General features: G+C 40.1%; 1 protein-coding gene across 1 annotated transcript in view; it reads left to right on the top strand.

Moving 5' to 3' along the window:
• LOC142399471 (phospholipid phosphatase-related protein type 4-like) overlaps window positions 1–25,095 on the top strand; it is a 75,459-nt gene that overhangs the window by 26,414 nt on the left and 23,950 nt on the right. The window contains exons 5-8 of the mRNA XM_075484175.1: window positions 4,868–4,925; window positions 5,074–5,247; window positions 14,694–14,829; window positions 15,279–15,507. Of these exons, the coding sequence (XP_075340290.1) occupies window positions 4,868–4,925; window positions 5,074–5,247; window positions 14,694–14,829; window positions 15,279–15,507 (597 nt within the window). The remainder of the gene's footprint in view (window positions 1–4,867; window positions 4,926–5,073; window positions 5,248–14,693; window positions 14,830–15,278; window positions 15,508–25,095) is intronic.

Genomic DNA, 25,095 nt, shown 5'->3' with positions numbered 1-25,095 from the left:
TAGAACGTTGTCTTTGTTTTTTAGCCGTTTCCGCGAAGCCTCTCGCACCAAATGTGAATTTGGAAAAGCAACGGTTACTTACTTGGGAAAGCAGGTCGGACAGGGTCAGGTGCGTCCGGTTACTGCTAAGGTATCATTGGTTTCCCTGTCCCGCAGACGAAAAGAGCGTTACGTTGGTTCTCGGGATGTGTGATTATTGCCGGGGGTTTTGCAAGAACTTTTCTGATGTGGTTGCTCCACTCACAAGGTTGGTTAGTCCTTTGAAACCGTTTGTTTGGTCTTCTGATTGTCAGGCTGCCTTAAGTCAGCAAAGGTGTTGTGCAGTGCACCAGTGGTTGTTGCACCAAATTTTGAGCATCCTTTTAAACTAGAAGTAGATGCTAACGCATGTGGGGTAGAGCTGTTCTTCTGCAAGAAGATGAGCAAGGCATTGATAATCCGGTCTGTGACTTTTCAAAAACTTTGTAATGAACATCAGATAAATTACAGATTACAGATAGAAAAGGAAACTCTTGCCTTGCTGCTAACTCTGCAGAATTTTGAGGTTTACATTGAATCAAATTTATAACCAATTAAAGTTCTTACAGACCATAATCCACTAGTTTTTTCTTTCACAGATGCGTAATGTAAACCAGAGACTCCTGTTGGTCTCTTCTTTTGCAGAACTTTAATCTGCAAATTTTCCATTAAAAAGGAGTTTGTGGAACCTCTGGAGACAATAATGCAAAGAAGGATTTTGCATAAAATCAAGAGAATTATGGACAACCCTGAACATCCTCTCCATGAGACTGTTATCAGAAAACAGAGTCTCTTCAGTCAAAGGCTTCTTCAGTTTGGATGCAAAACGGACCGCTACAGGAAATCTTTCCTGCCCACAGCCATCAGCATCTATAATAACTCCTTGATTTAATTGAGTTACATTAACAATTAATTTCCCTCTGGGATAAATAAAGTATTTTTGAATTTGAATTGAATTGAATTGAGTTGAAAATGCACAGGCTGATGCTCTGTCAATATCCACTGAAATATATAGATTTTGTTTGTTTGAATTAAACATTGTAGGGGATGTTTAATTCTTTGGAAAAGGGGATCATATCTGGGTTTTTTTTATAGCTGAATGAACGTCCTCCAAGTGTGGGGATTCTATCATTTTTGCGAGGGTTATATTTTTACTTCAGAAATGCAAACATGAACTGACTTAAGTCCTGTTCTTGTGTAACTAGACTAGATGTACTCGTAATCAAGAAAGTTAGTAGCTTCAAAAAGTGAATAAACCTTGTTAGTATATAGCCTTAGTTGATTTTTCTCTCCTCTATAAAGGAAAGGTAAAGATGATATTTTTGGGATCTAGAGCAAAATTACAATAAAAATTAACTAGAGTCATCTAGACTACTGTACTTGTAATTCTTTAAGAAAATGGTAAGTTTGGACAATAATGAATAATATGTTGAATCTAACATGACATGCATTGTAACTACTTTTAGGTCTGTCTCACATGCAAAATATGAAGAAAAAAGGGAAAAAAGTCAAATCAAATCAAATTTATTTATATAGCACATTTCATGTATAACAATTCAAAGTGCTTTACATAAAATAAAAGCATTGCAGCAGGGAGTGGAAGAAGCATTAAAATACATAAAATAATATAAAGAGAAACAAATAAAATAATTTAAATGAATTAAAAACAAGCAACAGTCTAGATAAGTTAAAAGATATCGTGCAGATTTCATGCATAGACACATAAGAACAGAAATGTTTTTAACCTGGATTTAAAAATGTCTCCATTTGGTGAAAGTTTAATCTCCACTGGCAGTTTGTTCCACTTGTTTGCAGCATAACAGCTAAATGCTGCTTCTCCATGTTTAGTCTGGACTCTGGACTGGACCAGCTGACCTGAGTCCTTGGATCTCAGAGCTCTGCTGGGTTTATATTCCCTGATCATATCACAGATGTATTCTGGGCCTAAACAGTTCTGGGATTTGTAAACCATCAGCAGGCTTTTAAAATCTATTCTGTGACTGACTGGAAGCCAGTGTAAAGATTTTAAAGCTGCTGTGATGTGTTCAGATCTCTTAGTCCGGGTTAAAACTCTAGCAGCAGCGTTCTGGATGAGCTGCAGATGTTTAATGCTCTTTTTGGGAAGTCCAGTTAAAAGAGCGTTACAGTAATGGAGTCTACTGGAGATGAATGCATGGATGAGTTTCTCCTGGTCTTTTTGGAGAGGAAACCTTTAATTCTGTTGATGTTTCTGAGATGGTAAAAAGCTGCCTTGGTGACAGCTTTGAGTGGCTGCTGAAAGTCAGATCTGAGTCTATCAACACTCCGAGGTTACCAACTTGGTCAGTGATTGTAAGGTCCCGAGTCTCAAGATATTTACCAACGCTGACCCTCTTCTCTTTGCTACCAAACAGAATGATCTCAGTTTTGTATTCATTTAATTGTAGAAAATTCTCTCTCATCCAGGTGTTTACTTCCTCCAGACACTGACACAGTACGTCTGCTGGGCTGCAGCCGTCCGCTGACAGAGACACATAAAGTTGTGTATCGTATGCATAACTGTGATAATTGATGTTAAAATTCTGCAATATCTGACCCAGGGAGCATATACAAGTTAAACAGAAGAGGTCCAAGAATTGACCCCTGGTGGACTCCACAGTCATGGCCACTCGCTTAGATTCATAGCTGCCAATTGTAACAAAATAACTCCGGCCTTCTAAGTAGGACCTGAACCAGTTAAGGACCGCTCCAGAAAGTCCAACCCAGTTTTCCAGCCTGTGCAACAGGATTCTGTGATCTACAGTATCAAACGCAGCGCTGAGGTCCAACAGAACCAGGACTGAGACATTACCAGACTCAGTATTCAACCTAATGTCGTTTAACACTTTGACCAGAGCTGTTTCAGTGCTGTGATGACGTCTGAAGCCTGATTGAAAGTTATCAAGACTTCCACTTTCATTCAGAAAGTCGTTGAGCTGGTTAAATACAACTTTCTCAATAATCTTAGATATAAAAGAGAGATTAGAGACAGGTCTGTAGTTGTTCATCATAGAGGCGTCTAAAAGTGATGTAAGCTACAGCTGTACATTCATGTTTTCGAATCAAAGTGAGCTAAGTAGTAAGATATGACAAGCTATGCTTGTCTTTGGCATTTTGGATATTGCATATTGGCTAATTTCTTTGGCTTTCAACAACTTTCTTGTACTGAAGTAAAGAAAGTACTGCAACCAGCTTTGTGTGTATATATATATATATATATATATATAAAGACCCACAGAGCAATTTTACCATTTACTCTTGTGTTACCACTAAGTTGTCTCATCATAAAATGCACACTCTACCTAGGTCAAGCTCTACAATCACACAATGTTATGTTTAACCAAAAAATTGAACAAAAGCACACAAAGTGTGTGGACTCCTCAGCTGAATCTTTAGAAACAGCTTCTTAAGCTTCATGAAAACATGTTAAAACATTCTGTACTTTGATACACACCACAGGGATGAGCAGTGCAGTTGCAGAGTGAAATGTTATATTAATCATAGTAGGCATTCTTAGTCATTTTCCATATTTCAATATTTTTTTTTATATCTCATATGATATTTTACTGTGCATAAATTTTTTTGGAAAATGTATCCTTGAGTAAACAGAATAATTTTGGAAAGCTTTCATCATAAAAGAAATGTGCAAATGCATTATATTTATATAAGTTTACATTTTTTTTTACATTATTTGTAATTACAGAATATCATTAGTGTCACACCCAGAGAATGGAGGACGCAGATGCAGGAGGTTTTAATTCCAAGACTTTTATTTGGAGGACAGCAGATCAACCAGTTCCTCATGAGAGAAGCTAAATGGGCTATGAAATATTAATCTAGGAATATACTTTCCAAAAGTGGAGAAGTATATCTATATAAAAGTTATCCAAACTCAAAATCACTCCACTAGCGGAGGAGAAAACAAAAGACCATGAAACTTTACTTATTAAACTAAATGTCACTCCTACTGAGGAGGAAAAGAAAAGCCTCTCCTAAAAATCGGAGGAAATAAGCTGTAAACGTTTAACAAACAAAAAGGCCACTCCACCCAGGAGGGAAAACAAAAAGACTATAAACAAAATTAACTCTGTACTTCTTACAGGATCTATATTATCAAACTTAATCTGGGAAAAAACAAAATCACTCTCACGAGGATAATTACCACTGGGAACCAGGAAACACGGGAATACGGAAACTCGGAAACGGGCTTGGCAAAACGCTAGGATGATGCACTATACAGAGACAGATACAACACACTGGCACAAGACAGGGGGAGACGCAGACTCTTAAGCACACAGGGGTAATGGGGAACAGGTGGAATCATTCATACCACAATCAGACTGGAACACGAGAGGAAGGGCAAGTGACCTGGAACGAGAGGGGAGTTAGTCTTTCAAAATAAAACAGGAAATGACGAAACAATACATGAAACGAGACAAAAAACCAACTTAACCTCACCACGGTGTGACAATTAGATATGACCTTAATTATGACCGAGCAATGAAGCGAACAAAGACTGCATAGCCAAATCAAAATGTACTATGAGACGTTAATGAATGTGTCATACACTGTATTTTCACCAGGACATTAAATATTAGTAAGTAAACAGGGAAACCAAATACCAACGGGTAAAGTTGTTGCATAATATTTGATACAATGTGTTTTTAAACAACTGTAGAGTTGCCACTAACTGCACACGCATATCAACACACCCCTAATTTTCTTTGAAAGTCACTTTGCTATAGCAGATGAATATTCAGCATTGAGCTTAGCTGTTTGAGCATAATTGATATAAAGAACACTCATCTTTCTTTCCTTTATGTCCACTTAGGAAGTCTTTCCCCTCCCAGCATGCTACGCTGGCTGCCTTTGCTGCTGTCTACATCTCAGTAAGTGTAAACTATTCTTGAACCTAACTGGAATGAAATTGGTACAGTAACTGTATTTGTAAACTAAAATTACCCATCAACATAAAATTCTACAAGTGCTAAAAAATACATAAAAAATACACGTTACATTTCAAATTGGGTGTTTCAGATGTACTTCAACACAGTGCTGACACACTCTGCCAAGCTGCTGAAGCCTCTCCTGGTGTTCTCTTTCGTCATGCTGGCCATCCTGGCTGGATTGACCAGGATCATTCAGTTCAGAAATCACCCTGTGGATGTCTACTGTGGATGGCTACTGGGAGCTGCGATTGCTGTTTACCTGGTAACAGTGGTTAACTTGGCTTCTAAGTATTGTGATAGTTTCTTGCAGTGCAGTCATGCTTGTGGTAAACTAAAGTTTAAATCAGAGCATTGTATATGAGAAAGGTTTAGAAAAACATGAACATATATGTAAGCAATCAAGATTACATTGTTGTCCATTATTCCACTGCAGTTGCAGCCACTATGTCACACCTAAAATCCCTGAAACCTTATTGTCATCAGAGGTGTTTAGGCTGATAATCCTCTTAGGCACAGTGCAAATCGGGCAGTATGCAGCCTGAGAGCTCGAGCAAAGAAAACCCTGGAATTACAAACAGCTGTCTTCATTATTATCCATTACTAGTTACTGCAATGTAAGTGGTCACATTGGACACTTACTAGCATTAAGTAATTGCAGTCCACACACATTAGAAAATGATTAAGGATGGGAATCGAAAACCGGTTCTTGTTGAGAACCGGTTCCCAGTGTTTCAATTCCTTGGAATCGTTTGGCCATTTTGCAAACGATTCCCTTATCAATTCCAGTGGGCACGAATGACGTCACCACGCAACGTTGCGCAGCGAGTCCAGCGCAGCCAGCAGCCAACAGTAAACATGGCGCCCAAGCGGTACAAACGCTCGAAAGTTTGGTTACACATCTCTAAAAGAGACGACAACAGGGCAACTTGCAAAGTGAATATTTCACCAAAGGGAGAAAATACTACCAACATGCAATAACTATGAATGAATGATTAACGTTGGTGAATCTGAACCCAGCAACGTTAGCAACGTTAGCATGTCCTCGGCTAACACTGCAGGTCACTAACTAACTAACAAACTAACAACACTGCCTATCATGTTAGCACCATTTGCCTCATTGTAAAACCTGCTGTTAGTAACGGTTAAGGTTAAATGAATGCCTTCTCAGGCATTACATTTAGATGAAATCATGAGAGACAGAGCCTGACTGGCTCAGAGCCAGAGGCTGGTGGTACTACCCCCAGTTCACCTCTACCTCCAGCTTCTCCTTTCACCAGAGCAGGAAGAGTTCAATTACCCAGGCCATGATAGACCAATGTGGACCTCACCGTTGTTGGGTTTGTAAGGTCATGACTCGTGTTACTTCTAAACTAAACAAAGTTGATGCTAATCGACCGGTTTGTTGTCCTTTTTCTCCAAATGAGAATCGATAAGGGAACCGATAAAGAACCGAATCGTTAAGCAGAATCGAAAATGGAATTGGAATCGTAAAAATCTTATCAATTCCCATCCCTACAAATGATACAATCGATTTGTGTAGCAAGTGTAGCAAACTCAAGTGTGGATAAATGTGGAACTTAATCTTTGGGAGGTTCATTAATATTCCTATGTTGGAATGTTGAATCAACCTCCCCAGTTTAAAACAGATGTTGGGACTTCACCAGCTTTGGAAGAGATAAACATCACTTCACTTTAAACTGACCCCTTCTTTTCTTTGATACTATGCTGTTACAGAGACAGACACCACGATGATTTGAGGGTGCTCTCCCCACCAGACCTTTATTTACTATAACTTGTCTGGATCACCCTACAAACTAGCAAAGCTATCAGTGAATAAACAACAGAACTCTTTCATGTGAGAAGAGAGTGATAGTCTTAAGCTTAACACCCATCTTCCCCTCTTTTAACAAGACAAGAAACAGACCTCCCACTCCTCCCTTTTCTTTAACGTGGGAAAGGCGACCATTTTCTTCAGGTTAATTCTCAGATGGATTGAACTGTGTTCTATGTGTTTCTTATCTTTGTACAGGTACTCCTTTAAGGTTTTCATTGAAATCTCAAGCTGCATTTTGATACTTTTTCCAAGATTGTATTAAATTTAATAAGGAAGAAATTATTCATTTGGAAAATTAATAATTTTTCTAAGGACCCACATTGCCATCTAGTGGTCAGTAGCACCAAGTTGTCAAGCCTAAAATAATGAGTTAATCAGACATTTAAATGAAATTAACTTTATTGTGAACCGTTTGTGCCTCATTGTGTTAAACACAGGGAGATACAATTTTTTAGTTCCTTACTCATATGTGTGTAGCCATACAGACAAAAGCCATGGAGTGTGTAGGCATATTACTGGCTGAAAGTTGAGCCAAAGCTCACATCATGCCCCCCCCCCCCCCCCCCCCCCCCCCTCAAATCAAACCCGGGAACCTCCAGAAGTCAGTCAGAAGGAGAAGTTATAGAAAAAAAAAGAGAGAAATGAAGTTATAGAAAAATTGATTTTTTTTGTCTGTCTTCGAGCTCATCTTTTAGTTACTCATCTTCCATGTTGTTTGTATTCGATGTACATTTTAACCTCCGCTGCTGTATGTGAATTTACTCCTGCTCTGCACAAAGTCATATTTCTCCCAGCACAACTTTGTTAACATTTTGTTATTAGCTTTAAATATTTTTTGTGAATTGAAGTTCCCCTCACCAGATTTGGTTTATTTGACCAAACAAACTAACTCAAACTCAAACACTCAGATGAACATACCTACATTTTTATTTTATTTTTGACATGACATCTTGTAACCCCACCATAAGTCTTCTTGGCAATGAAATGCCAAATGGAGAAGAGAGACCCACAACTTGCCAGGCACATTGAAAGCCCACAGAAACAGCAGTACCGAGAGAGGCCACTTGAGTTCTGTTTGCCATTGACTGGTTGTGCTGTCTAACAGGGCTAGTGCCAACCAAAAGTAAGGCCTATCATTTTCTTCTCCCCATCCGATGGTACAGTGAAATGAAGAGATGCAGTGTTAAAAATGATAGATTCCTACAAAAGTTGTTAACCATTTACCTCTACATATGTATACATATAGTGACTATAATTAGGACCCCAGTTTTCCTATATATTTCTATATTCTCTTGCCATTACACAAAGCTATGAGTTGTTTCCTATAACACAATATCAACCCCACGTGCAATTAAGATCTTATAACACACACTTTTCCTGTTGAACTTCAAGGTTCATGTTTTTGGTTCAAGTTTTCGTAAATAGTTAATGCATAGGTAATAGGTCATTGTTGAAAGTGTCTTTATTGTAACTTAGGCCAATTCCAATGAGAACTGAGTGAGAGTGATTAAGATTAATTGTAAATTTCCTTCTGTTAAAGGATGGTGCCTCTGTTATCGACGTTTCTTTAATTTTATAGTGAGTATGCTTCACAAGAAACTCCTGCAATGCAGTAAATACATTAAAAGAAAATTTAAGATTTTGAGTGCAACCAGCGCCAGTTCAAGGATAAGCTTGAACTCTTCCTGCCATTGTAAGTCTACATACAATACACTTCTCTACTTATCCCATTCTTTGCAGCAAATTGTGTCAGACTATGCCATAGTCAAGGCTCTTCATAGATCCCAGACGCTGTTTAAGTTGTTCATTTTCATTCATATTGTCATGATCCGTTGAATTTGAATTTTCCCATGTTCAGGGTTTTTCTATGTTTTGGTTTTCCTTGTTGGTTATTTCTCGTTTTATTTTGTAGAGTTTCCCCCATGTTTTATTTTTACTTGCTTCCTTGTGTCACACATGGTTTTCATTACTGCTTGTCTCACCTGTTGTTCGTTTATGATTTTCTCCATAACTAAATTTACCCCTGGTTTTCAGTTGTTCCTTGTCAGATAATTTCATGCTTTTTCTTTTCACATCTTTGAGTTCTCTCTCCCATGGATTCTCAGCTTTTTTCCTTTTAGCTTTTTCAGTTGTTTATTAATAAATCTACAAAGATCACCTGCCAGTTATGCTTCTCTCTTCCCCATTCTCTGCATTTGGGTCCGCTTCCTCCAATAACCCTTGACACACACACAAACACACTATATTGCCAAAAGTATTCACTCATCTGCCTTTACACGCATATGAACTTAAGTAACATCCCATTCTTAATCCAGAGGGTTTAATATGACGTCAGCCCACCCTTTGCAGCTATAACAGCTTCAACTCTTCTGGCCAAGCTTTCCACAAACTTTAGGAGTGTTTATGGGAATTTTTGACCATTCTTCCAGAAGCTCATCTGTGAGGTCAGACACTGATGTTGGACAGAAGGCCTGGCTCACAGTCTCCGCTCTAATTCATATCAAAGGTGTTCTATCGGGTTGAGGTCAGGACTCTGTGCAGGCCAGTCAGGTTCTTCCACACCAAACTGGCTCCTCCATGTATTTATGGACCTTGCTTTGTGCACTGGTGCGCAGTCATGTTGGAACAGAAAGGGGCCGTCCCCAAACTGTTTCCACAAAGTTGGGAGCATGAAATGGTCCAAAATCTCTTGATCTGCTGAAGCATTCAGAGTTCCTTTCACTGGAACTAAGGGGCCAAGCCCAGCTCCTGGAGAACAACCCCACACCATAATCCCCCCTCCACCAAACTTTACACTTGAACGCGTCTCCACTGCTGTAGAGTCCAGCGGCGGCGTGCTTTACACCGCTGCATCCGACGCTTTGCATTGCACTTGGTGATGTATGGCTTGGATGCAGTTGCCATGGAAACCCATTCCATGAAGCTCTCTACGCACTGTTCCTGAGCTAATCTGAAGGGCACATGAAGGTTGGAGGTCTGTAGCGACTGACTGCAGAAAGTTGGTGACCTCTGAGCACTATGAGCCTCAGCATCCTCTGACCCGCTCTGTCATTTTACCTGGCCGACCACTTCCTGGCTGAGCTGCTGTCGTTCCCAATCACTTCCACTTTGTTATAACACCACTGACAGCTGACTGTGGAACATTTAGTAGTCAGGACATTTCACGACTGGACTTGTTGCAAGTGGCATCCTATCATGGTACCATGCTGGAGTTCACTGAGCTCCTGAGAGAGAAAATTCTTTCACAGATGTTTGTAGAAGCAGTCTGCATGCCGAGGGGCTGAATTTATACACCTGTGGCCATGGAAGTGACTGGAACACCTGGATTTAATTATTTGGATGGGCGAGTGAATACTTTTGGCAATATAGTGGAGATATATATATACATTTCTTTTAGAATAGTTAACTTCTGTTACAGATATGTTAATTAGATGCAACATTGTTACTGCAGGACAGTTTCAAGGGCTGACAGGAAACACTGATGTTCAACTCTTGGTAGAAACTGGTAATGTGAACCTACACTAGTACAATACCTCCCACACACCATCACCCTTCAGCCCACACTCATAGTTGGAGTGAAACTATGAGACATGAAACGGAAGCAGCTACATGCACTCAGACACTAATTTACACAGCCAATAGATGTGTGGGGCTGTTCTCCAGAAAAATAACTTTTCATCAGATGGATTTGAATCATAATTGATGTTTTACTTTACATTAAAACAAACAAACAAACAAAAAAAAACATAATATACATACATACAAGAGTTAAATAAGACACAAATGCACAGGGATTTAAACACTGTCTGTTACATTTCTGGTTGCTTCACATTGCTTAAGCCACTTTCACCCAAGCATGGGAGCACTGAATTGTTCAAGAAGTCTTCCTGAGGGGTTGCGTATGAAAATACAAAAATCCTCAACATTTGCTCCACTATCTACAGAGATTTTCAATCCTGCTTTCTGGTAAAGTCTAACAAACATCAGCAGGTGAACGTGTGTGTGCTGGTGAGAATGTATTCTTTCTGCTTACCTATATGTGAATTTCTATTTCTTTCCCAATATTGTGGATGCTAATGTGACCAACAGGATCCCCACATCTTGTTTGTACTACAAGAAATATTGTTTTTAGAGGTGAAGACAGAGTCAATATACTATACAGGGGTAGTATGATTTTGATGAGAAATTTTGTCAATTGATTGATTTGTAAAAAGTGATCTCTCAGCCCAGGAAGACCTCATTACAATATACACTATCAGTCAAAAGTTTGCACACAACTTCTCATTTAATGTTTTTTTTTTCATGAATATTTACATTTTAGATTATAAATGAACACATGGAATTATGTAGTAAACAAAAAAGTGTGAAATATCTCTAAATATGTTTCATATTTTAGATTCCTCAAAGTAACCACCCTTTGCTTTGTTGACAGTGCTGCAAACCCTTGGCATTCTCTCAATGAGCTTCATGATGTATTCACCTGAAATGGTTTTCACTTCACAGGTGTGCCTTGTCAGGGTTCATTTTCTGGAATTTCTTGCCTTCTTTATAGGGTTGGGACCATCAGTTGTGTTGTACAGAAGTCAGGTTGGTACACAGCTGACAGCCCTATTTGACAATTGTTAGAATTCATATTATGGCAAGAACCAATAAGCTAAGTAAAGAGAAACAACAGTCCATCATAACTTTAAGAAATGAAGGTCCGTCAGTCTAGAAAATTGCAAAAACTTTGAATGTGTTCCCAAGTGCAGTCACAAAAACCATCAAGCGCTACAACGAAACTGTCTCACATGATGACCGCCCCAGGAAAGGAAGACCGAGAGTCACCTCTGCTGCTGAGGATAAGTTCATCCGAGTCACCAGCTCAGAAATCGCAAGTTAACAGCACCTCAGATTAGAGCCCAGATGAATGCCACAAAGAGTTCTAGCAGCAGACACATCTCTACATCAACTGTTCAGAGGAGACTGTGTGAATCAGGCTTTTATGGTCAAATAGCTGCTAAAAAACACGACTAAGGAAAAGCAACAAGCAGAAGAGATTTGATTGGGCCAAGAAACACAAGGAATGGACATTAGACCAGTGTAAATCTGTGCTTTGGTCTGATGAGTCCAAATTTGAGATCTTTGGTTCCACCCGTCGTGTATTTGTGCGGCGCAGAAAAGGTGAACGGATGGTCTTTACATGCAAGGTTCCCACCGTGAAGCACGGAGGAGGAGGTGTGATGGTGTGGGGGTGCTTTGCTGGTGACACTGCTGGGAATTTATTCCAAATTGAAGGCACACTGAACCAGCATGGCTACCACAGCATCCTGCAGCAACATACCCTCCCATCCGGTTTGTGTTTAGTTGGACCATCATTTATTTTTCAACAGGACAGTGACCCCAAACACACCTCCAGGATGTGTAAAGGCTATTTGACCAAGAAGGATAGTGATGGAGTGCTGTGCACATGATCTGGCCTCTACAGGCACCTGACCTAAACCCAATCCAGATGGTTTGGGACATAGATATGTATAGAATGGCTAGATGTCTCGTCCGCGTTGCTGGTCAACGGAGTCGAACGTCCGCAGATGGCCGCCATCTTACCACAGGCAGCTCTCTCGCCGACTACATTGTGTTGATGGTGAAACATTCAAACATTAAGACATAACTTGTATGCACACATTGTATGCACATAGTCTGACCATAAATAGATAAGATATTGCACAGTAGTGATGTGAATTATTGCACAGATGACCGAATAAATAAAATATCGCACAGGGTATTTTAGTATGTAAAATAGTGTAAAATCGTTGAGATTTCTGCGAGATAAGAGTAATAGCGTCAGAGCAGATCACTTACCGTAACTCAGGTCACCTCAGGTTTGACTGTCTCCCGGACATCTCACCCTGTGGTAAGATGGCCGACTTGTGCGGACGTTCTAAACTCAGACGTAACACATCTAGCCATTCTATACATATCTATGGTTTGGGATGAGATGGACCGCAGAGTGAAGGCCAAAGGCCCAACAAGTGCTCAGCATCTCTGGGAACTCCTTCAAAACTGTTGGAAAACCATTTCATGTGACTACCTCATGAAGCTCATCGAGAGAATTCCAAGAGTGTGCCAAGCAGTAATCAAAGCAAAGGGTGGCTATTTTGAAGAATCTAAAATATGAAACATATTAAGAGTCACACTTTTTTGTTTACTACATAATTCCATGTGTTCGTTTGTAGTTTTGATGCCTTCAGTGAGAATCTACAATGTAAATGGTCATGAAAATAAAGAAAAAACATTGAATGAGAAGGTGTGTCCAAACTTTTGACTGGTAGTGTATATGTATATTTTTTTCTAAACTTGAAATATCACAAAAGTGATTAAAGAGATGGAAACAAAGTCTCCTCACATTTTTAAATGCTGTTCTGTCAAATGTTAGTATTTTTTTTACATTGAAAAATTACCAAAATGATTATGTGAAAAAAAAACATTTCAGGTATTTTATCTTTAACAAATTGCCCAATATTCCATAAGTTCTCCATTCACTCTTCATATCAAAAGATTATTTTTAAAAGTAACTAGTAAATAAAGTCAGATTAATGAAGTAAACTGAAGAGTTAAATATTTTTCTCAGAAATATAGGGAAGGAATAAACAACGATAACCACTTTTTTAGTTTTTATAGTGCATTGCTTTGCTTAAGCGACAGTAATAAGTCACATTCTGTTACAGTTTTCTAGAACTGTTTTAACACTTGCTTTCCAATTCACATCTCAGCAGATCAGTTAACCTTTGGTGTAAAATGCTCAACACTTCATAATTCACGTAAAAGTGACTCATGCTGCCGTAATAATGGCAAATGCTGTCACCCAGCAGCACTTTTGGGCCACTGAATGTTCAACATACTAGAAAATAAAACCTAAAAAAATACACTGATCATCTTTTTAGCATTTTTAGATACGCACTATGAGTTTGAATTTAGTGTAATTGAATTTCCATCTGTATTTTGCCTGAATATACATTTCAAAGTAAACGTGACGTCGTTGTTCAGATGGAGAAAAAACCTTTGCGGTTTCTGCTGGAATCTATTATTTTTGTCAACTTAAGTTTACGGTTTTATTTGTCCTTCAAACTGCAGCATATTTCACTCTTTGGTGCACTTAAAAACTTTAATCAGATTTTTGTCCTGAAAATTAAATGTTTTGACCACATTTAGACAATTTTTTTCTGCAGAACTGTCAGAGCAAAGGAAAAGTGTACATAGTTTAGCTCACACAGTCAGCCAACATGGATAATAAGTGTATTCCAACACCAAAGACTGTTTTAGCCAACTGTTAAACTATTTTTTAAATGCAATCTGTATTTTTGCTTCCCCAATATTCACCAGAAATCTCCAATTTTGAACATTTTATTCTTTGAAATTATAATTATAGCCAGCTCTAGCTCATTCCCAGTTTACAATTTTATGGTCTCCCCTGCAAATGGGTGTGAACAATTTTGTAAGACTGTAGAAATGAGGGTTGAACTATAGACACTGCATTCAGAAATGTAGTAAAAATTACACGATTATAGTACAATTGATGATTAACAAATTAGTTTAAAGGTTCTTTTTTTCTTTTTTTGCAAATCTGAAAATTTTGCTTAATGTTCTGCTATCTCTTGTTGGTTGGCTTTATGCTGGGAGATGTATCATGTTTTTCTATTAGTATCAACTCTCAGCCACTGAGAACACAGAGAAGCTGAATGACCATCAGTGGTTTCCTTATTGGCCAAAATACTCAAAATATAAGATAATGAGTTTGAATAAAACCACACTGTTATTGGTACTTTATATAACACAAATGCTTCTGTGTTTGTTGGATGCCACTGTGTATCTTACTGTCTGCATGTTGTATGCAGGGTGTATATGCAGTAAGCAATTTCCAGCCAAGTGAGGATGGCTCGAGAACTCAACCACTTCCTCCTACTCTGAGAGAGCCACCTCTGTCCTCCCTATCCAATGTCAGCCAATCTGCAGTTAGCAACAGTCACCAAGGTAAAACTCTCCCTGTCAAGTGTCTTTTAAAGCTCCCTCAAGCAGTTAATCCTCTAAAAAAAACCTCTTCTGGATTCCTAGAAATTATGGAAAAGTATATATGAAAGTTATTGCCATGACAAAAAATAATCAAATGGCCTTAATTGCATGGTGCCTGACATTTCCATCTTTGAATATGCTAATCTACCTCCACCCACATCTCAGTCACTTCCTCAAAGTGTCCTCAGAATCTGTAAAATCACCCTGCTATGGTCATATTGCAAAGACTGCCCCAACCCAAACCAGTCCAATTTTTCTTTAAATTCACTTGGATGGAAATTCTCTGGGAATTTCAGCAGATTTTATATGAACCTCATGAGATCTTTTGAACTGAATTAATAAAACATTGTAATGACCTCAAATCTAACCTGAGATTAACACTTTGACTACCTTTTGTTGTCCTCTGATAGGCCATCACACCCTGGCTCCCAGCCAACCAGAGCCCATCATTACAAGGACCTCTTCCCACACTTTGTCCCCCGACCAAACTGGGCCCATCATGACGCATAGCTCCTCCTACCGAGAGCCCTCTCTGAGCAATCTGAAAAGAGCCAGTACTGAGGTGGAGGTGATAACTCCATCCAGTCCACTAGGCAACTGTGACAACATGATGTCCTTCAGTAGCAGCACACTGCCAAGGTAGATATTTTTAACTAAAGTCTACTATATCCTCTTTCCAAGTTTGATAATAAAAACTAAGATGCTGGAACGTATGGAGCTGCAACATCCACAATATAGAACACAGACAGGATCCATACTGTAAGATACCTAGAAAGACTGAAAGTCCTCCCAGTATTATGTATGGAGTTTACACAGAATTACAAGAGTTTCTTATCATAGATTAATTTCACTAATAAGTCAGAATATCTTCTATCTTATCAGTTTAAGGCCTGATTTTAACCCGTCATGTTTCCCAATAATATTACCGTTGTTGATATGTGTCAGGGAAGCAAGGCATTGTATGAAGAAGTGAGGATTGAAGCAATCTTTCCTGGTTCATTCCAAAAAAACAGTACAGAATGTTTAGAGCAAACACATTAACTGCACTGTCTTGCCCCCACAATCTGTTTTCCAACCTTATATTGGTAGAGGAAAATATGTTTTAATTTTTTTGAAGACATGATGCGTCAGGGCTTTGAGACAACAACAAATGCACATCATCATCCCTTTCAGGATATTAAATGGCCACATAAAGGTTTGAAAGGCAGAAGTACTTTAGACCTGTGCTAATTAAGTGTTAACTGTTCAACAGCTCAATTACATTCAATACCACTTCTGCTGCATAACACTCAATAAATGGAAAGCACCCAACCAATTGTCTGTGTGCAAATGAATAAGATGGTCATCAGGTAAGGCAGCTAAAATCCTCTGTTTGAAACTTCTATTTAAGTTTTCAAAATGGGCCATTCCAAGTGGCTAATTTGAAAATTTTTCTTTTTTGGAAAGTTGCAGGGAGCAATTTCTGCTCTGATTTACACCATTTTGTGTTTCTCCTTCATTCCTCAAATCTCAACCACAAAGATAGACAGTGTAGTTACAATGACTATAACAGAATAACACAATAACAGAAAACGCACCAGATTGAAAGGGTTAAATCTCTATAATAGGGCTCTGATCTGAGACGATTGAGGGCATACAATAACATAAACAATGTGAAGTGAAAAGCAATAATTTAAGAGGTGATCAAATCTATTCTCTTTGTGAGAAAGAAGCATGGAATTCTGTATGGCAGAGCTTAGACAGCGTATCCGAATAGTGCTTGTTAAGTAGCCTCTTAAAGGGGAACTCCGGGGCATTTGAAGCGCGTTTCCATTGCTAGAGGTTGTCAAATACTGATAGTAGGACACAGAGAGGTGCAAATCTGCGCTCCCTGTGTGGAGATCGCGCTGTTCGGACACCCTGTCATGCGAGGCTAATACGTGGTGGTTAAGGGGCAAGAGCTAACCCTTCCACGTAAAACAACAACTTGCACACAGCAGAAACGTCACACCACTTTATAAACCATCCAACAATAAAGTCACAAGCCTTACCATCAAAACCATATGCATGGTTCTCACATTACTGGCATGGGGACGTTACAAAACAACTTTATAAACAGCATGTCACTTACCTCTTGTCGGTAGGCTTGCGCATGTGAAAGCCCAAAAGAGTCGATGGACGATAATCTCATAAACAAAACAATTATCTTCTCTAGAAAAACTGCGCTCAAGTATTTAAAACATTACAACAATATTACTGGGCATGTATTGTTGTAATGTTTTAAATACTTGAGCGCAGTTTTTCTAGAGAAGATAATTGTTTTGTATATGGGATTATCGTCCATCGACTCTTTTGGGCTTTCACATGCGCGAGCGTACAACTAACCGGTGAGTTACATGCTGTTTATAAAGTTGTTTTGTAACGTCCCCATGCCAGTAATGTGAGAACCATGCATATTATTGCGGCTAAATCCAACGCCAATTCGTTCAGCGCCGCTGTGGGCTAAGCAGGGGGAAATCGGTTGTCTTACGCGCACTCAATGATATAATGTCCACACACTCATTCCGGTTTCTTTCGTTTATTGCTCTCCATATCATCCAATATGACTCCAATAGTCATTTCCGATTGCAAGATAGAGCAAAAACGTTGAGACAAAGGAGCGGTGCGGTGCGGTGCGTTGCGATGCGGTGCGGTGCAGTGCGGTGCGGTGCGATGCGGTGCGGTACACGAAAGGATTGCCTTCCCCCGTACTCACCCCACGCCAAACTGAACTCGCGCACAGGTGCCAGGTAGGGCTAATTAAAGGCTTCCAATTGCGCACCACACACGCCCAATGTCACACCCACGTCCAATAATAACCAATAAACAAAAAACACAAATCAAAGTGAACCAATAACCATAATGAAAACAAAAAATATAAAGAAAATAATTATGGCTCCTACATTCCGGCCCCTAATTATGCTTCAGGTCATAATTACAATTAACCAAATATGTAGGAGACAACACGTATAACCAATATTATAGCCACTATTAGTTACTATTATTGGATCTAGAACTCCTGAGAATAATCTTTTAATGAATTTTTCTCTAAGTTGTGTTACTCTTAATTTGTCATACATACAGCTAATTAGTCCTCTGCTTCCTGAAGAAGACATAATTTAGTAATGGTCTCTCCAAGAATCCAGTCTGGTTTTTTTTTTCTCTTTTTCTTTTTTCTTGGTGGCACTCTCTCAGCATAGCCCTTTGCCATCATGTCACTCATGAAGTCTGTGTACTGAGTGTGGAACAGACTGTCCTTTGTGAACCTCCTTTTTAGGCTCAAGGCACGCTGCACTGCCATAGTTCTGTTGTTGGGCATCTTTGTGTCTGCCTTTCTCAAGGGCAAGCCAATGCTGTAATGCCCATCCAGCAACTTCACTGACTCCTTCACAGACTCCATGAACCGAGTGTCTTCTCTGGATAAGCCTGGTTGCTCATCCTGAGCACATTCAGGGAAGTCAATCTTTACCTGTTGCTCCCACAGGTCATCAAGTGTGACGATGGAAATTCTGCTGACCGTGGCTGCTCGTTCGACACATGTAGAGTCCTCAGTGCAGTCCCCCCTCAGTGGACCATTCACAGTCCATCCCAATATGGTCTTCACTGCGTAAGGGCCACTATCTGCACCTCGTATTACCTCCCAAGGTTCCAAGGCCCTGGGGACATTTGTTCCAATTAGCAGGTCCACTTCAGAGTCAATCTCTGTTAGCTTCACATCCTTCAGATGCGTCCATTTCAGAAGATCTTCCTGTTTCAGAATGTTTCCTTGATGGACAGGCATACATTTCTGTGTGAAGAGCTCTGGCAGTGCACAGAAACAGTCCATGTCCAGTCCAGCTATCTCCAGGTTCGTCACAATGTGGCTACTGACAACTTTCTCCTGACCCATTGTCCTGAGGAGGATGCCAGTTTTCTTTCCAGTGACGTTCAGCCTATTCATGAGACGTTCCGTGCAGAATGAAGCAGAACTCCCTGGATCTAGGAAGGCATATGTTGTGACTACTTCATTCCCTTTTGTAGATTTCGCCTGAACAGGCAAGATGGCAAGTGTACAATCACGCTCTCCGGCCCCAGTAAGCCCACTAGACTGTACAGAGATTGGACCACTGCCACTGGCCCCTCCACTGTCTCCCGTGCCGCCTTGGTTCACCTTTGCTGTACCAGGTTGTGACTGCTTTGAGTAGATGTGCAACAATGTAGGATGCCTCAAATTGCACACCTTACAGAACAGACGTTTTGTGCAGTCTTTACTTCTGTGCCCAATGCACAAGCAGCCATAGCACACACCAGTTTCCTTCAAGAAAGTCATCTTGTCACTGTGCGCTTTCCTTTCCAATGAGAAGCACAGGTCCAAGGTATGCCCTGCTCCGCAGAACAAGCAACTGTTTGTGACAGGTGAGACATTATTTTTGTCATCACATACTGACTTCTTGGTATGGTTCTCTGTGTTTTTGTTCATGGGAGCAATGGTGGTTGAAAAACTACTTCCTTTTGCTTTGGCAGAGTAAGGTTGGAATTTAAACTGTTTCAGGTCTCTCTTTGCACCACCTGGAGGATCATGTGACATTAGATCTCCGAACAGTGGGTCACTTGCGATTTTAACTTGCTTCTCCACAAACTCAACAATGTCATGAAAGGAAGCTCTGCGTTTTGACATTTCCTGTAAATTACAAGCAACTTCCCTCCATCTCTCTTTGAGCCTGTAGGGTAACTTCTTCATCACTGTTTGCATGTTACTTAGTGCATCAAGTTCCAAACTGAAATGAATTCCCCTCATTGCATTATTGCAATGCCTTAAGAAGATGCTGTATGCCTGAAGTGCTTTGACGTCTTCAGACTTGATAACTGGCCAGGCAAGTATCTTTCCCATATAGGCAGAAGCTATCTTCATGGGATTACCAAACTGCTCCTGTAGTAGTGACTTTGCCTTCGCGTATCCCTCCACCTCAGGCATATGCTCACAGCCTCGCACCAACTCTCGAGGCTGCCCTCTGGTGTATTGCTCGAGGAAGTACAGGCAATCTCTGGCACTGAAGGTCTTTTGCTCAATGTTGTGTTCGAATGACCTCATGAATGTTTGAAATTGCAATGGGTCTCCATCAAATGTTTGCATATCCCGCTTTGGGAGTAAAGAATGGTACTGCTGCTCCACTAGCATCGATGTGATCTCATTCTGTTTCTCTAGGACTGCTGCCAGGTGTTTAGACTCAGAACTTTGCATTCCAGATGTAGCTTGGTGATGCTTAAACTGAGGCTTTGGATGGGCTCGAGGCAGGTAAGTAGACATGACTTGGGATTGTGGTACCATATTTACTGTCAGAGTTGGTGGTTGAGCAGATGGTATGACCTGTGATTGTTTCACTTTGGACCTAGCACCCAGTATGTGGTCTCCAGCTGAAGTAAGACATTGTTGTTGTTGTACTGATGGTTTTGGGACAAACGTCTCAGCTTCCACATTTAATGGACAAAGATTGACTTTTTTCCTTTCTCTTTCCAGGTAAGAATTCATCCCGTTTGATTTACTTTTGCTCACATCAGATGGGCAAGAGTCAGTCACTCCAAAGACTTTCAATTTGGCAGCATTTGCAGCAATATCCATTTCCAAAGTCAACTTTTCCTTCTTTTTCCTGAGCAGCTGTTCTTCCTCTTCCAATGCATGCTTATCTTGCAACCATTTCTGTTTAGCCATGAGTGCAGCCATTTCTGCTTCGGCTTGAATGCGTGCTGAGCGGGTGGTTGAAGTATTGGATCGTTTTGAAGTGTTAGATCGGACTGAGATATTTGAAATGCTGTCACTTGGTTGTACATCGTCCTGTTGTATAGGAGAAGTTTCCATTGCATCAAGATTTCCAGCATTCCTATTGCATTTAGATGTAGCATTTCCATGAGCAGGTGCAATCTCACGTGCAATTGCAGTGAGTGAGGGCTCTGAATGATCTTGGGCTACAACAGCTTGTTCAGTCACAGAGATCCATTTTGTTACTTTTTCAATAAAGGATGCATTGTGTTCATACACTTTTGTAAACCAAGCATGTTGTTTCTGTTGCTCCTCTGCGGGAAGCATTGGCATGACAGTGTTATGGAGCTGAGTTGCATCTTTAAAAAGTGCATGGCAATTTTCCAGGTGAGACTGTATGGCTTTTACACTTTGTTCATTTTGGTTTTGCATAAGGTCATTTATTGTACTCATTAACCCTTTTAGTTTTTTAATTTTTGTTTGTCTTTCCTTTTGAATACCTTCCATTTTGAGTGCTAATGCTTTGACAGTAGGTTTAAGTTGTCTTTTTTCTAAACCTTCATTTTGAACCAGGCTGTCTTCAGGACACTCATTTACCCCAGCAGTACTCATTTTTCATTCAAATAAATGACCATACATTGATTACCATAACACCATAAAATTAATTCAACCAACACTCATAAGCAGCAGCAGCAATTAATCACAGTAAGCAGAACAATAAGCACACAGCAGTTCACCGATAATTCAAAGCAGCAGGAATGTTCATAGGGCAACACCATCAGTAAAATGCAATATGCAACAATGTCCAGCAACAAGCAATAGAAATGTTCCAATAACACCTTGCTACCCTCGTAGGCAATTCACAGCAGCAATGAATTACAACGTTCCATAGGAAGACACTCGCAAGCGCAATGAGCAACAATGTCCATAATCCACGGTAACAGGCGCTTGAAACGTGCGTTCACAAGGACCTCCACGAAATCCAAAACAGAGCTATAATCCCATACGATTCAGTCAAAGTTTTTACCTCTTTTCCAACGACGATCTATGATGGGCGCATTTAATCCACCAAGGAAAGCTAATGTTGAACACGCCGAATGCAGTATTCACCACGCACTGATAGTCAATAAACTGTGCAATACCTTTTGACTCCAGCGATGAGGCTTTGATGAATCGATGCTTTACCCAGGTTGTTGTCCAGGAAGCGACTTTAATTCCAGCGATGAGGCTTTGATGAAGACGCCGTTGTTTACTCTCGGAAGTTTTCCAGGAAGCGAATCATGAATGAATCAAAGCGAGCCGCCGTCAGGTGCGTAGATCCAGCTTCTCCAATCGTCTCGTTGCACAGCAGACGGAGCGATGACATCAGGAACAACGTGACATTCTTCTTCCAATTGCAGTAGTAATACGACGATCGTTTTCAGAAATTCAGCATCAAAGTTCAAATGTTCACTTTATGAGCGTCTTTGGCGTACAAATAGGCGCTCACCTTTTGTGTACTAATATTGCGGCTAAATCCAACGCCAATTCGTTCAGCGCCGCTGTGGGCTAAGCAGGGGGAAATCGGTTGTCTTACGCGCACTCAATGATATAATGTCCACACACTCATTCCGGTTTCTTTCGTTTATTGCTCTCCATATCATCCAATATGACTCCAATAGTCATTTCCGATTGCAAGATAGAGCAAAAACGTTGAGACAAAGGAGCGGTGCGGTGCGGTGCGATGCGGTGCGGTGCGATGCGGTGCGTTGCGGTGCGTTGCGGTGCGGTGCGTTGCGGTGCGGTGCGGTGCGTTGCGGTGCGGTGCGGTGCGTTGCGGTGCGGTGCGTTGCGATGCGGTGCGGTACACAAAAGGATTGCCTTCCCCCGTACTCACCCCACGCCAAACTGAACTCGCGCACAGGTGCCAGGTAGGGCTAATTAAAGGCTTCCAATTGCGCACCACACACGCCCAATGTCACACCCACGTCCAATAATAACCAATAAACAAAAAACACAAATCAAAGTGAACCAATAACCATAATGAAAACAAAAAATATAAAGAAAATAATTATGGCTCCTACACATATGGTTTTGATGGTAAGGCTTGTGACTTTATTGTCGGATGGTTTATAAAGTGGTGTGACGTTTCTGCAGTGTGCAAGTTGTTGTTTTACGTGGAAGGGTTAGCTCTTGCCCCTTAGCCACCACGTATTAGCCTCGCATGACAGGGTGTCCGAACAGCGCGATCTCCACACAGGGAGCGCAGATTTGCACCTCTCTGTTTCCTACTATCAGTATTTGACAACCTCTAGCAATGGAAACGCGCTTCAAATGCCCCGGAGTTCCCCTTTAAACAGGGATTACACCAAATCATATTTTTTAATTACTCTGAATTTTAAAGACAGGGACAAACATTTTCCATGTTCCATGGTTGAAGATATATGAAAATACGTTTTCTCCACAAAAATGTGTAGTTGTTCGTGATGTTATGATACACATTTGTTATTTCATGGTTTGGTACAGACCTCAGTATTGGGGGTCATGGTCTGGTATAATTATAGTACAGTAGAGTGAGCAAAAATATATGTACTATACTACACTGTAGGAAGAGGATGTGCAACTTGAGTCAAATAAGAGTTAAATCTGGATTCTGAAAACTAACCCAAATTCAAATCTTGGTGATGTGGTGCAGCAATGCATGGTGGTGTTGTGGTTAGTACTGTCCCTTCACAGTAAGAATGATCCTGGCTCGAATTTTGGCTGAGACCTTTCTGTGTGGAGTATGCACATTCTAACCGTGCATGCGTGGGTTCTACCTAGGTGCTGCAACAGTCCACAAACATGCATGTTTGGTGAATTGGTGATTCGAAATTGACTGTAGGAGTGACTGTGAGTGTGCATGGTTGTTTGTCTCATATGTCTCTGTGTTGGCCCAGCGATAGACTAGAGACCTGTCCAGGGAGTACCCTGTCTTTCCCCCGATGGCAGCTGGAATAGGTGAAGCAGGTATGGAAAATGAAGGATGAAAGGCAAATGATGATAATCATGTGCTGTAGTGTCTACAGTGGTGACTCCCCCTTAAAGCTTCACCAGGGACTCCTTAAAAACAATACCTTCACAGGACAATCAAAATAAATGGAAAAATGTTGGAATGTACAGACTTTTGTCATATTTCTGACAAAATAAAACACTCTCCTTTCCATGAAGTGAGTTTGCTACCTGTCATTCCCACCCAAAAAACTGCCCCTTCAATACCACTGGGCAATAATATATGCCTAACAATGTCTACGTTTGCATGAATAGCAATATTCCGATACTACCCAGATTAAGACCTTGTTCATAAAAACACACTATCATGTAGACAGTATTCTCTGATTGCATATACCTGAATAAGGTCATATTTGAAGTAAGGAATATTTAAATTAAAGTAGCAGGAATATGTTGATTTAACTCAGATTAGGCAGACATGTGAACAGTTTTCGTAATCTTAGTAATCATGATTATTACATCCTGTAAATGACAAGTATAAAAGGCATCATAAGGATACTGCTTCGAAAACGAAGGTTTTATGGTTTTTAGTCCCCTTTTTTAAATAATGTTTTTACATTTTTTTTATTTACCCTTCTTATGAAAAGAGGGAATTTTTATTAACACTGACGGTGGCTCATATGGTTTCCTAATCAAGTGTCGAACTGGATATGTATGATTTTATGTTTTATTACTGTGTTCACAGGCGTGATTTGTTTATTCTAATGGAGAAATGTTTAAATGTGGTGCTCTCATTGGCGTCGTGCAAAAATTTGCATTCAACAGTAAAACTGTAATTTTGAAAATGAATTAGTCATGTCACTGATGGAGTTTTTTCACATTTGTATGCCTAATGTTATGTCAGTAAATTATTTGTTTACAGTCATATACATAACTGATAAGATAGTTATTTGAATTGTAAGATATAATTTGTTATTTGTCTTTGCTCACAGTGTTTTCAGAGAGGCTTATGGAAATCCAATTTATGTCCTTCTCAAGAAAGGACAAACATAAATTCTGTGGATACATGACTTCGCTTCACTGCGGTTTGTTTAAGTAAGGGCTTGGCTCAGATTGTGTTGGTAGTCTGCCCTGCTGATGATTGCCTTGCCGAAAGGTGCCTGGTGATTATGGCAGGCAATACAATTCAAACAAGACAGTCCAGTTCAGTCAAGCTGCGCTATCTAGACAATTAGCATACGCTACCCAGTCAATAGTGAGCGGTCCACTAGATAGTGCAAGCGGTCCAGTTGTTATTGCAAGTTGTCGAGTGGCACAGCTGCTCTACCAAGTCGAATAGCACACACTATTCGTAGACAGTTTATCTTCTAGAAAACATCATTTTTATTCAAAGAAAAATAAAAATATTCTACCAGTGCAAACAAGTAAACTTTACTAAGTGGTCTAAAGTGAAACAAATCAATATAAATGCAAACAAATCAATATAGTTGCCTTTAAGTTAA

This window comes from Odontesthes bonariensis, chromosome 14 (assembly GCF_027942865.1).
Source record: "Odontesthes bonariensis isolate fOdoBon6 chromosome 14, fOdoBon6.hap1, whole genome shotgun sequence".
NCBI lineage: Eukaryota > Metazoa > Chordata > Actinopteri > Atheriniformes > Atherinopsidae > Odontesthes > Odontesthes bonariensis.
This window is presented reverse-complemented; position numbering and strand designations above follow the sequence as displayed.